At 44.8% G+C, this 14885-nt stretch overlaps 1 protein-coding gene across 1 annotated transcript in view; it reads left to right on the top strand.

The window, feature by feature from the left end:
* The first annotated feature begins 2599 nt into the window (after positions 1-2599).
* LOC144493128 (gamma-aminobutyric acid receptor subunit alpha-1-like) overlaps positions 2600-14885 on the top strand; it is a 454514-nt gene continuing 442228 nt past the window's right edge. Inside the window, exons 1-2 of the mRNA XM_078212030.1 lie at positions 2600-2699; positions 4305-4357. Coding sequence (XP_078068156.1) covers positions 2600-2699; positions 4305-4357 — 153 coding nt within the window. The remainder of the gene's footprint in view (positions 2700-4304; positions 4358-14885) is intronic.

The following is a 14885-nucleotide window of genomic DNA, read 5'->3' on the forward strand; positions in this document are numbered from 1 at the left end:
TAGTTTCTTACGGTCTTGGTCAGAGCTGAAGCCATACTAAACTGTGATACATCTGGAAAGGATGCTTTCTATGGTGTATCTGTAAAGGTTGGTGAGAATCGTAGTGGACATACTGAAGTTCCTTAGTCTCCTGAAAAAGTAGAGGCATTGGTGGGCTTTCTTAACTATAGCATCATCGTGGAGGGACCAGGGCAGATTGTTTGTGATCTGGACACCTAGAAACTTTAAGCTCTTGACAATCTCCATTTCATCCCCATTGATGTAGACAGGGGAGTGCCCTCCACAACACTTCCTGAAGTTGATAATTATCTCCTTCATTGAGGGAAAAATAATTGTTGTCACACCATTTCACCAGATTCTCTATCTCTTTCTGATATTTCATCTCATCATTGTATGAGATCCGACCCACTACAGTGGTGTCATCAGTAGACTTGAAAATCGAATTGGAGGGGAATTTGGCCACACAGTCATAGGTGTATAAAGAATATAGTAAGGGGCTGAGGACATAGTCTTGCCGGGCACCGGTGTTGAGGATAATTGTGGAGAATGTGTTGTTGCCTATCCTTACTGACTACGGTCTGTGGGGTAATATCACAAATGCAGATTCAGGGTCAACCAAGTTCCCTATGTGGATCACTTATTCATAGCTGATGGTGCAAATGCTGATCCAGACAAAACAACGACCAGACTTCATTCCTTGTTTCAGTGAGGTAAATGGACCCTTCATCAGCTCCTCTACCAGGATGTTGAATGATGTTGTGTTTAACAAGTTCAAGCAGACGATCACAGCCTCGCCAGTGCTTCAATACTTTGATGTTCAAGCATCCATATTCTTATCAGCAGACACTTCCCAGCATGGACTTGGTGCAGTCTGTATCCAGAATGACAGACCAATAGCCTTTGCTTCAAGGGCCCTCACTGACACTGAGACTCGTTATGCTCAAATTGGGAAGGAACGCCTCGCCTGTCAGAAATTCCATCATTTCATATCTGTTGAAATTGATTATCAGCCACTCATAACTATTTTAAAAAGGTATCTGCACAACAGCAGCTCATGATGCTAAAGCTACAATGTTATATGCTACAATTTGTCATCTACAAATACAGTAAGTGCTTCACCTGACTGATGTTCTTTTCAGCACCTTCTTGCCGACAGACCAAGTAGATTGTGAGGAGGACATTGACATCATGGCGCCACGGTGGCACGGTGGTTAGCACTACTGTCTCACAGAGCCGGGGATGTGGGTTCAATTCCAGCCTTGGGTCACTGTCTGTGTGGACTTTGCACATTGTCTCCGTGTCTGTGTGGGTTTCCTCTGGGTGTTCCAGTTTACAAAGAACAAAGAAAATTACAGCACAGGAACAGGCCCTTCGGCTCTCCAGGCCTGCACCGACCATGCTGCCCGACTTAACTAAAACCCCCTCCCCTTCCGGGGACCATATCCCTCTATTCCCATCCTATTCATGTACTTGTCAAGACGCCCCTTAAAAGTCACTACTGTATCCGCTTCCACTACCTACCTCGGCAACAACAACGTGAAAAAGTAGAGGCATTACAATCCAGAGATGTGCAGGTTAGGTGGAATGGCATTGGAAAGTTATCCCTTAGTGTCCCAAGAAGTGTAGATTAGATGGGTTAGACATTGTAAATATGTGGGGTTATGGAGAGGGCCTGGGTAAGATACTCTGTCAGTGTATCAGTCAGAGTCGGTGCAAACCCGATGTGCCGTATGACCTCCTCCACAATGGGGATTCGATGATCATGACCACAGAAATATTTTGCTCTCCTCAAATCGAGGAACTTAAGGAGGCCCTATAAGCAGAACTCACATGCAGGTAACTCCACAATGTCATTGTGAAAGGCTGGCCCAAGGCCTCAAAGGAGCTTCCCCACGAGTTCCACCCATTCTTCTCTGTCAGAGAGGAGCAAATTGTACACGATGTACTGATACTGAGTGGCCAGTGATTCGGCACCCCCACATCTGTACAGAGGTACCATACCCAGCAACTTCACTGGGTATGGGCTGGAGGCAACAAGATACAGGGTAAAGGAATCCCTGTATTGACCCTCCATGTGTGTGGACATGGAGAGGTAAGTCGCCAGGTGAGCAATACACTTGAACCGCATCAAACTAAGGAATCACTGCAGGTCCATGAGATCCCGGATCTCACATGGTCATTCATAATGGCTGAAATCTTCAAATCGATTGGGAAAAAAAAGCAAAGACCTTGTGGAATCATACTCTGGTTGGAAATTGACTGAAAGTAAATTAAAGTTTCTTTATTAGTCACAAGTAAGGTTTACATTAACACTGCAATGAAGTTACTGTGAAATTCCCCTAGCTGCCACAGTCCAGCACCTGTTCAGGTCAATGCATCTAACCAGCACATCTTTCAGAATGTGGGAGGAAACCAGAGCAGTCAGAGGGAACCCACACAGACACGGGGAGAACATGCAAACTCCACACAGACAGTGACCCAAGCTGGGAATCAAACCCAGGTCCCTGGCCTGTGAAGCAGCAGTGCTAACCACTGCACTATCATGCACCCCCCACCGCCACCCCCCCCCCCCCCCCCCACTCCCGGTTACTCAACAGACATGATGAGTAAATTGTTCAAAACCAAGCTCAAGAGCCACAACGACACAAATGGCACCTATCAGAAGATAATGATGAACAATGCTTGCCAGTTCCTCTCCAGTGAGTTCAGATATTTGCACAAACATTGGATTTTGAGCAGATCATGAGTAGTCGCCTATACCAACAGTCCAATGGCTTGGCGGAATCGACGGTTCGCTCAGCCAGGCACATACTAAAGAAATGTGCCCGAGAACACACAGATAATGATGCTGTACTCATTCCTCAGCCTGTGAAATGCGCCCTCGTCTGCACAGCGACTGTCCTCTTGATGCACCAGGACCATGACCCTCATTGTCAAATCCTCTCACAACCTAAGGTTGCAAAAAAACCTGAGCGATGCCCTTATGAAGCGACGAGGAAGTATTACGTTTGAAATGCTCGTGGTCTTTGTCCTCTGGAACCTAGTCAATTGGTCAGGATCCAGATCATATCACAGACAGCCATGAGAGATTGGCAGTGGTATGCAGCCATGCCTTACAACCAAGCCACATGCTTTCCTCAGACAGTACTCTGTACACATGATACTCGCATCATCTACTGCAGGTATCTGAAAAATCAATCACCATAGTACCCCAGCCATCCAGCCTGCAATCCAGGTCCCTACACCAGTGGAAATGGAGGCTCCTCCAGAGACCAACACAGCCCTGCAACCACAGGTTCACCACAAGGATGCCTGATACCACCCATACTGAGGACACCAAGAGCATCTCCAACACAGCTAGCTGGTACAATCATATGCCCAGGGCACCTGGGCATATTATTAGGGTCACAAGTAGGTTTACATGAAGTTACTGTGAAAATTTCCTAATCTCCAAACTCCAGTGCCTGTTTGGTTACACTAGCATGGCCAATGCACCTAACCAGCACATCTTTCGGGCTGTGGGAGGAAACCAGTGCACCCGGAGGAAACCCATGCAATCACGGGGAGAACGTGCAGCTTCCGCATAGACAGTGACCCAAGCAGGGGAATTAAACCCAGGTCCCTGTGAGGCATTGTGAGGCAGCAGCGTTAACTACGGTGCCACTTTGCCACCCATGTCGCCCTGATTAAGCTAATCCAATGTTCATGGACTATGTGATGAACTAGTCTATGAACAGACTTTGTTATTTAAAAGGGAGGGGAAAGAAGATGTGATGGACAATTCGCCAGCTGCAGTAGCCCAATCACTGTTTCGTGCAATGTAAATAGTTATGTGTTGTTAGCCCTGTTTGACTTTGTATGTTGTAAATAGTTTGCACTTTGTTCTCTTGCACTGTTACACCTCTGTTACACCTCTATACCACCAGCTGTCCTAGCTTAAACAGGGACGATATAGACTGGGTGGTCATGTGGATGCTGGGATGACGTGGGTACAAAAGAGGTCACAAGTCGGGAGTGTGTGCGTTCTCCTGGAGCATGGCAGATGTAAGATGTAAGAGCTACTCAGTTACTGTGATAAACATCTGCTGTTTGTTAGTCTCTGGTCACCAGTTATTGGAACGCAGTGTGGATTGTGGAATGTCAATAGATACTTTATTAACAAGGGGGAGAAAGGTTATCAGGAATGTGGGGTTGAGGTTACAATCAGATCAGTCATGATCTTATTGACTGGCGGAGCAGGCTCAAGAAGCCAAGTGACCGACTCCTGCTCTAATTCATATATCTGTATGACTTTTCTGATACAGAAATCTCTTTTACCAATTATTGGTTTGGCAACCATCCTTTAAGTCAGCTACAAGTAGGTATTCCCTGAATTACTGAGCTCTGATTCACTCTCCATACTTGTTATGTTTAAACCATTAATTAAGGCCATCCAGGAAACCCCAGATAGTTACAGATTTCCTGTGGCTACAATTGCAACAGAAAGACATTTGGCCCTCAACTAGAATTTCCACATGATTTAGAGCTGATTGCTTTTAAACATTAGCCTTCAATATACATTGACTAATAACAGGGTTTTTCTTATGCAACTATTCTCATAGACTCACAGAAGGAAGTCATTTTGTCTATTGAGTCAATGCTAGCTTTCAAACCCAGTCAGTCTTATTTGGTCCACTCTATCCCTATAGCTCTGCAAGTTATATCTCTCAAGTGTCCATCCAATTTTCCTTTGAAATCATTTATCCTCTCTGCTTCCATCACCTCATAAGCAGTGAGTTCAAATTTATGGAATTACAGCTTGGAAAGACAAGAAATTCATACAATCTGTTTCTTCCACATGGTCCAAGCTGATCAGATTTACACTTTTGTATGTTATTATTCAGGTGAAATGGCTTGGATGTGCATGATTGCTCTAACCTTTGGAAGACCAAGGTCTTACCTTTCTATTCGTCTCACTTCTGCTAAATAAAAGGTGTGGTTATGGGTACCCGCATGGGTCCCAGTTATGCCTGTCTCTTTATGGGTTAGGTGGAACATTCCTTGTTTCAGTCCTACTCTGGCCCTCTCCAACAACTCTTTTACTGGTACATCAACGACTAATTTGGTGCTGCTTCATGTTCTTGTCCGGACCTGGAAAACTTTATTAATTTAGCTTCCAATTTCCATTCCTCTATCATCTTCACATTGGCCATTTTTGACATTTCCTTTCCCTTCCTTAACCTCTCTGTCTCCATTTCTGGTAATAGAATGTCCACCAGTATCCGTTACAAGCCCACTGATTCTCAAGCCACCTTGACTATAGCTGTTCACACCCTATGTCTTGTAAGGACTCCATCCCATTCCCTCAGTTCCTTCACCTCCACCACATTTGTTCCGATTATGCCTTTTTCCAAAATGGCACTGCTGATATGCCTTCCCTATTCCTTAATCATAGTTTCCCACTCACTGTGGTTGACAGACTATGTTCAACCCATCACCCTGTCAACTCTGTCCAACACATCACCGCGCCACTGCCCTCACCCTTTCCCCTTCCTCTCCTGTGCTCTCCTGGGCGGCACGGTAGCACAGTGGTTAGCACTGCTGCTTCACAGCTCCAGGGTCCCGGGTTTGATTCCCGGCTCGGGTCACTGTCTGTGTGGAGTTTGCACATTCTCCTCGTGTCTGCATGGGTTTCCTCCGGGTGCTCCGGTTTCCTCCCACAGTCCAAAGATGTGCGGGTTAGGTTGATTGGCCAGGTTAAAAATTGCCCCTTAGAATCCTGAGATGCGTAGGTTAGAGGGATTAGCGGGTAAATATGTGGGGGTAGGGCCTGGGTGGGATTGTGGTCGGTGCAGACTCGATGGGCCGAATGGCCTCCTTCTGCACTGTAGGGTTTCTATTTCTATGATTCCTCCCAGAAGCAGGATAGAGTCACCCTCGTCCTCGGTTTTCACTCCACCAGCCACCACATTCAAAGAGTCATCCCCCGCCATTTCTGCCAACTCCAGCATGAGGCCACCACCAAACACATCTCCTCACTCCCCCTGTCAGCATTCCATAGGGACTATTCCCTCTGGGACAACCTGATCCACTCCTCCATCACAGCCCTATACATCAGCCACTTTCCACGGCACCTTCCCATGCAATCACAGAAGGTACAATATTTGCCCATTTACCTCCGCCCTGCTCACCATCCCAGGGCCCAAACACTCTTTTCAGGTGAAGCACCACTTCATGTGCATCTCCCTTAATCTGGTCTATTGCATTCGCTCCTTCCAATGCAGTCTACTCTACATTGGAGAGACCAAATGCAGACTGGATGACCATTTTGCAGAACACCTTCGGTCTGTCCGCAAGCAGGACCCAGGCCTTCCTGATGCTTGCCATTTTGACAAACCATCCTGCTCTCCTGTCCACCTGTCTGTCCTTGGCCTGCTGCAATGTCCTAGCGAATCCCAACGTAAACAGGAGGAACAGCACCTCATCTTTCGACTGGGCACTTTCACCTTCATCCTATTTCCATTCATTTTATTTTATTTCATTTTATCTTCTTTATTTATTTTTACTTTTTTAATTTTAATTTCTTCCATCGCTTCATTTGTCCACTTTTTAAAAATCTTGCTTTCCATCTTGTTTTCTTCTCACCAATAGTTTCCCACCACTCCATTAGGGCCATCTATTACATATGTCAGATTGTCCCTTGACACTCTGCTTATCTTTTTTTCTGATTTTTTTTATGGTCGCTGTCAGTGCCATTCTTAGCCAGGATCACACCATTTACATCCTCTTTGTCTTTTTGTCTATGACATCTTTGTCATTCCCCCTCTCCCACTCACCTTCACAGTATATATCTCGTCCTGTTTTCTTTGTCTTCAGCTCTGATGAAGGGTCATCCCGACTCAAACGTTAGCTCCATTCTCTCTCTACAGATGCTGTCAGATCTGCTGAGATTTTCCAGTATTTTCTGTTTTTGTTACATTTATACCATTTGGCTGCCTTGGGCTGGAGGTACTCATAAAAGTATCGAACCAAGTTGACACCATGGTGAGTTTTTTATCCTAAACAAAGTCCCCGGTTTATTTTTTGTCATACATCACCTATTTATTTAAGTGTATGTTTTGTTTTAAGAGGCTGTGTGGTCATGTTGTTTAGATAGAACGTGAGTCCTCATCTCTCCAACTCAGTCATACAGGTGTGTTACACTTCTCTATATTTCTCTGCCCTTGGCTTTACATGTTTACCAGCCTACTTATTAGGTATGTGGGTCTTGTAGCAACTAGATCCTTATCTAGGTGTAGAACGATTCGTGATCCATGTGTTTTTCATAATTCAGTATTTCGGTATTTTCTGTCTTTGACTACCTTTGTTACCACATCCTCCCATCAACATTTTTCTGTACATTTTCTCTGTAGCTGAAACACTGGAGTTAAGCAAGATAAAGGACTTTAACCTGGTGTTGTTAAACTTCTTACTGTGTTTACCCCAGTCCAACGCCGGCATCTCCACATCATGTTAAGCAAGATTACATAGCTGACCATTTGTGCCACACTAGAATACACTAAAACCCATCATTGTGCTGATTCTGTCATCCTATTATTTTATATCGGCCTGTCACACACATTATTCAAACTAATTTTTTGGTGTTTATAGCTAGTTCTGTCACATCAATCATTACATAACTCTGTTACACCAACCATTATGTCTCACACATATATTTTACATCAGTCTATTCTTTGACCTAATTCTGCCACATTTATCATTCTGAAGAAGTTTGCAGCAAGTACTATTCTAAATAGTTCACTACCTCTTTTTACACCCATCAGTCCACCTAACGCCATCGCACCTAGCATTCTAATAAACGATTGCATCTATTGTTTTACCAAATTAGCTTACATCCATTGTTCTAACTAATTGTGTCATACCAATTATTCTATGTGATACTATGCTTCCTTTTTACTCTGACAATGCTATCATTAAATTAAATTGGGCCTCCATACTGGGAATGACAAAGTGGGAGAGCTGCTCCACGGAGCAGTCAAGCAGCCTGAAATTGTCAGACTCGCTGAATCATACCTCACAGCCAATGTGCCAGACTCCTCTGTTACCTGTCCCACAGGCAAGACAGACCCAGCAGGGACATAGGGCAGCACAATATGATTCAGTCAAGAGGTAGTTAATCTGGGAGTCATCAACATTGACTCGAGAAGCTATGAAGCCTGGAATGACAAGGTAAAAAGTAAAATCACCATAGTCCCCGATGACCATAGGCTGCTCTCCCCTTTGAGAGGGAGAGCTGACTGCTGGTGATTTAACCTAAGGATCACCGCGCCTTAGGCAAGGGGCTAGGTTGAGAAGGCGGGGCTTAGTCATAGATAGAGGTCATAGAGGTTTACAGCATGGAAACAGGCCCTTCGGCCCAACTTATCCATGATGCTTTTTTAAACCACTAAGCTAGTCCCAATTGTGCACGTTAGGCCCTTATCCCTCTATAACCATCTTTAACTGTCTAAATGCTTTTTAAAAGACAAAATTGTACCCGCCTCTACTACTACCATTGGCAGCTTGTTCCAGACACTCACCACGCTCTGTGTGAAAAAATTGCTCCTCTGGATCCTTTTGTATCTCTCCCCTGTCACCTTAAACCTATGCCCTCCAGTTTTAGACTCCCCTACTTTTGGGAGAAGATGTTGACTATCTAGCTATTCTATAGAGACTATCTAGCTGATCTATAGAGATGAATAATCTCAGCCGGCACAGGAATTGAACCCGCGCTGTTGGTGTCACTCTGCATTACGAACCAGCCATCCAGCCAACCAACTCCCAAGAATCTGTGTTAGATGATTACGATGTGGAGATGCCGGTGTTGGACTGGGGTAAGCACAGTAAGAAGTCTCACAACACCAGGTTAAAGTCCAACAGGTTTATTTGGTAGCAAATACCATAAGCTTTCGGAGCACAGCTCCTTCGTCAGATGGAGTGGATATCTGTTCTCAAACAGTGCAAACAGACACAGAAATCAAATTACAGAATACTGATTAGAATGCAAATCTCTACAACCAGCCAGGTCTTAAATGTACATAGAACATAGAACATAGAACATTACAGCGCAGAACAGGCCCTTCGGCCCACGATGTTGCACCGACCAGTTAAAAAAAAACTGTGACCCTCCAACCTAAACCAATTTCTTTTCGTCCATGAACCTATCTACGGATCTCTTAAACGCCCCCAAACTAGGCGCATTTACTACTGATGCTGGCAGGGCATTCCAATCCCTCACTAGGTGGCAGATGGAATTTAATCCGGATAAATGCGAAGTGATGCATTTTGGAAGAAATAATGTAGGGAGGAGTTATACAATAAATGGCAGAGTCATCAGGAGTATAGAAACACAGAGGGACCTAGGTGTGCAAGTCCACAAATCCTTGAAGGTGGCAACACAGGTGGAGAAGGTGGTGAAGAAGGCATATGGTATGCTTGCCTTTATAGGACGGGGTATAGAGTATAAAAGCTGGAGTCTGATGATGCAGCTGTATAGAACGCTGGTTAGGCCACATTTGGAGTACTGCGTCCAGTTCTGGTCGCCGCACTACCAGAAGGACGTGGAGGCATTGGAGAGAGTGCAGAGAAGGTTTACCAGGATGTTGCCTGGTATGGAGGGTCTTAGCTATGAGGAGAGATTGGGTAGACTGGGGTTGTTCTCCTTGGAAAGACGGAGAAGGAGGGGAGATCTAATAGAGGTATACAAGATTATGAAGGGTATAGATAGGGTGAACAGTGGGAAGCTTTTTCCCAGGTCGGAGGTGACGATCACGAGGGGTCACGGCTCAAGCTGAGAGGGGCGAAGTATAACTCAGACATCAGAGGGACGTTTTTTACACAGAGGGTGGTGGGGGCCTGGAATGCGCTGCCAAGTAGGGTGGTGGAGGCAGGCACGCTGACATCGTTTAAGACTTACCTTGGAAGTTGGTGTGCATTTTGGTGATAGTGACCACAATTCGGTTACGTTCACCTTAGTGATGGAAAGGGATAGGCATGAACCTCGGGCCAATGGTTTTAGCTGGGGGAAGGGTAATTATGAGGCTATTAGGAGAGAATTAGGAAACATAGGTTGGACTAGGAGATTACAGGGACTGGGAACGTCCGACATGTGGAGTTTTTTCAAGGAGCAGCTACTGCGAGTCTGTGATAGGTATGTCCCTGTCAGGCAAGGAGGAATTGGTAGGGCTAGGGAACCGTGGTGCACCAAAAAAGTTTCTTTGTTGGTTAAAAAGAAAAAGGAGGCTTATGTTCGGATGAGACGTGAGCACTCGGGTAGTGCACTAGAAAGCTTTAGATTGGCTAAGAGGGAGTTGAAGAGCGAGCTTAGAAGGGCTAAAAGGGGACATGAGAAGACTTTGGCGGATAGGGTTAAAGAGAATCCTAAGGCGTTCTATAGGTATGTCAAGAACAGAAGGTTGGTTAGGGCAAGTTTAGGGCCAGTTATAGATGGCAGAGGGAAGTTATGTGTGGAACCGGAGGAGATTGGTGAAGCATTGAACCAATATTTCTCTTCGGTGTTCACGCAAGGGGACATGAATATAGCTGAGGAGGACACTGGGTTGCAAGGGAGTAGAATAGACAGTATTACAGTTGATAAGGAGGATGTGCAGGATATTCTGGAGGGTCTGAAAATAGATAAATCCCCTGGTCCGGATGGGATTTATCCAAGGATTCTCTGGGAGGCAAGAGAAGTGATTGCAGAGCCTCTGGCTCTGATCTTCAGGTCGTCGTTGGCCTCTGGTATAGTACCAGAAGATTGGAGGTTAGCGAATGTTGTCCCATTGTTTAAGAAGGGGAACAGAGACTTCCCCGGGAATTATAGACCGGTGAGTCTCACTTCTGTTGTCGGCAAGATGTTGGAAAAAATTATAAGGGATAGGATTTATAGTTATTTGGAGAGTAATGAATTGATAGGTGATAGTCAGCATGGTTTTGTGGCAGGTAGGTCGTGCCTTACTAACCTTATTGAGTTTTTTGAGAAAGTGACCAAGGAGGTGGATGGGGGCAAGGCAGTGGACGTGGTATATATGGATTTTAGTAAGGCGTTTGATAAGGTTCACCATGGTAGGCTTCTGCAGAAAATGCAGATGTATGGGATTGGGGGTGATCTAGGAAATTGGATCAGGAATTGGCTAGCGGATAGGAAACAGAGGGTGGTGGTTGATAGTAAATATTCATCATGGAGTGCGGTTACAAGTGGTGTACCTCAGGGATCTGTTTTGGGGCCACTGCTGTTTGTAATATTTATTAATGATCTGGATGAGGGTATAGTTGGGTGGATTAGCAAATTTGCTGATGACACCAAAGTCGGTGGTGTGGTAGACAGTGAGGAAGGGTGTCGTAGTTTGCAGGAAGACTTAGACAGGTTGCAAAGTTGGGCCGAGAGGTGGCGGATGGAGTTTAATGCGGAGAAGTGTGAGGTAATTCACTTTGGTAGGAATAACAGATGTGTTGAGTATAGGGCTAACGGGAGGACTTTGAATAGTGTGGAGGAGCAGAGGGATCTAGGTGTATGTGTGCATAGATCCCTGAAAGTTGGGAATCAAGTAGATAAGGTTGTTAAGAAGGCATATGGTGTCTTGGCGTTTATTGGTAGGGGGATTGAATTTAGGAGTCGTAGCGTTATGTTGCAACTGTACACAACTCTGGTGCGGCCGCACTTGGAGTACTGTGTGCAGTTCTGGTCCCCACATTACAGGAAGGATGTGGAGGCTTTGGAGAGGGTGCAGAGGAGGTTTACCAGGATGTTGCCTGGTATGGAGGGGAGATCCTATGAGGAGAGGCTGAGGGATTTGGGATTGTTTTCGCTGGAAAGGCGGCGGCTAAGAGGGGATCTTATTGAAACATATAAGATGATTAGAGGTTTAGATAGGGTGGATAGTGATAGCCTTTTTCCTCTGATGGAGAAATCCAGCACGAGGGGGCATGGCTTTAAATTGAGGGGGGGTAGTTATAGAACCGATGTCAGGGGTAGGTTCTTTACCCAGAGGGTGGTGAGGGATTGGAATGCCCTGCCAGCATCAGTAGTAAATGCGCCTAGTTTGGGGGCGTTTAAGAGATCCGTAGATAGGTTCATGGACGAAAAGAAATTGGTTTAGGTTGGAGGGTCACAGTTTTTTTTTTAACTGGTCGGTGCAACATCGTGGGCCGAAGGGCCTGTTCTGCGCTGTAATGTTCTATGTTCTATGTTCTATATTCACATGAGCAGCCTGGGAATGGAGGGATACAAACGATTGGTCTAGTTGGACCAAGGAGCGGCACAGGCTTGGAGGGCCGAAGGGCCTGTTTCCTGTGCTGTACTGTTCTTTGTTCTTTGGTCCACCATTCAATACGATCATAGCTGATCTTGGGCTTTGACTCCAATATCCTGGTCACTCCCATATCCCTTAATTCCCTGAAAGACCAAAAATCTTTCTATCTGTGGTGGACCTCAGTTTTGCCTTTGTCCTATATGGACCACTGTTGTGTGTTTGTCATACCTGGACACATCCCCTCCCGGTTTGGTTCCTCCCCTCGGCACCTAGTATAAAGGTGGCTGTGTCCTCCCCCTTGTTCAGTTCAGGTCGGTTATTTGTTGGGATCTGCTCCTGATTCTGTTGTGAATAAAAGTCTACACTTGTATTGGCACACCGGTAGTCTTTCGCCTTATTGATAGCGCATCACTATCCCAGCTTTTCAAATAGTCAACAATGGCAAGAGCAATTTTTCTCACACTTTTTTCCGAGGACTCACTTTTACCAAATAGCCGTCCTTCGCAACACACGTCACATGGGATGTGTAATGAAATACGATCTTTTCACTTTGTATTAATATTATGCAGCATATCAAACATCAGGGGGTCCATTTCAGATCCATTTTCTAATTTATTCAGCCCATATTCCGGCACAAAGGAAATTGGTGTCAGCATTTTGCAAACTACTCTCATCAACTAATGCATTCAAAATAAATATTGAAATCAAACAATATACTCATTTGCTATGCATAGCCAACCACAGAAAGTTGACTACCATTTGTTAGTGACAGATTTCTCATTTATGATGCACCTTTGGAATACAGAGCTCACCAGATCTACATGCTGCTTTTAAGTCGAAACCTAATAAGGCAGTCTCCAATTATCTCAATCTGTTACAATCCCATCAATAAACCTTCCTGGTAGGTGGGATACGTCACATCAATAACTACATGTAGCTGCATCCAATGAAGCCTATAGTTAATGTGTTGATTATTCTTTCTCACATACATCCGTAATTTAAAAAGATTAAATGTCTCAATGGTTTTCCTGTTTTCAGATGTCATCTCATTTTGAAATTAATTCAGCAAACTTTTTATGCACACAGGGGAAAAATAATGGGTGCGATCTTACCGGCCATTGAAGCCTCACTCCCACTGCAGCGAGGCCCAACCAAATCACCGCAATGGGATGGGAACATCCTGCCAGCGTGAATGGCCATAAAATTCCGGTCAGTGAGTTGGATTGTGAGATAACAACTATACTTGTCAAACTTTGAAGTTATAACCTGCCTTCACGATGGGAAATTTAATTTAAATATTAAAATCAGGCAGAGTCCACTGACTAGGCAAAGTGCAGTACTACTGCGAGAGTCACAATCTAAAGGAGATTTACTGAACATTAATACCACCTTCAATAAAATGTGTGTTATAAACAGCAAGGGTTTTAACAACACCAGGTCAAAGTCCAACAGGTTTATTTGGTAGCAAATACCATTAGCTTTCGGAGCGCTGCTCTTTCGTCAGATGGAGTGGAAATGTGCTCCCAAACAGGGCACAGAGACACAAAATCAAGTTACAGAATACTGATTAGAATGCAAATCTCTACAGCCAATCAGACCTTAAAGATACAGACAATGTGGGTGGAGGGAGCATTAAGCACAGGTTAAAGAGATGTGTATTGTCTCCAGACAGGATAGCCCGCAAGTCCAGGAGGCAAGGATTACACAGACTCTATTACAGTGTATTGATTATTATTACACAGAAACTATATTTCAGAGTATTGATTATGGGGATTACACAGAATCTATTTCAGTGTATTGATTATTGGGATTACACAGACCCTATTTCAGTCTATTGATTATCGGGATTACGCAGTCTCTGTACTTCAGTGTATTGATTATCGGGATTACAAAGACTCTATTTCAATGTATTGATTATGGGGATTATGCAGATTCTATTTCAGTGTATTGATTATGGGTATTTTACAGACTCTATTACATTGAACTGATGATCAGGATTACACAGACTCTATTTCAGTCTATTGATTTTGGGGATTACACAGTCTCTATTTCAGTCCAGTGATTTTGGGGATTACACAGACTCTGTTACATTATATTGATTATCAGGATTACACAGACTCTATTTGAGTATTGATTTTGGGAATTGCACAGACTCTGTATTTTACTGTATTGTTTATGGGGATTACACAGACTGTTTCGGTGTATTGATTATCTGGATTACATACACTCTGGGCCTGATTTTACCATTTTCATTCGAAGTGCTGAATCTGGGCGTAATTCAGATCCGACTTGGAAATCTGCTTTCAGGCGCCCCATACACATTTAACCTGAAAAACAAATCGCGGGTCCCATTCGCATTGTGGGCGGGGCTTATCGTGCCCGAAACGATCGGAGCTCTGAATTGCGCATGTGCAGTTAGAAACAAATTTGACAAAGCACGCCCGTGTCAGATCACTCCCGGGTCACAGAAAGCGGAGAAAGCGGCCCAGGAGCGAAACGCGGCAGCGATGGCCTCCACAGACATCACTGTCTCCCTTATCCACCCACCCCCCCCCGCTACCCAGACCAATCACAACCCCCTGTCCCCTTCCCCCCCCCCCCCCACCGATCGCCCGC

The sequence above is a fragment of the Mustelus asterias genome, chromosome 4 (assembly GCF_964213995.1).
Source record: "Mustelus asterias chromosome 4, sMusAst1.hap1.1, whole genome shotgun sequence".
Taxonomy (NCBI): Eukaryota; Metazoa; Chordata; class Chondrichthyes; order Carcharhiniformes; family Triakidae; genus Mustelus; species Mustelus asterias.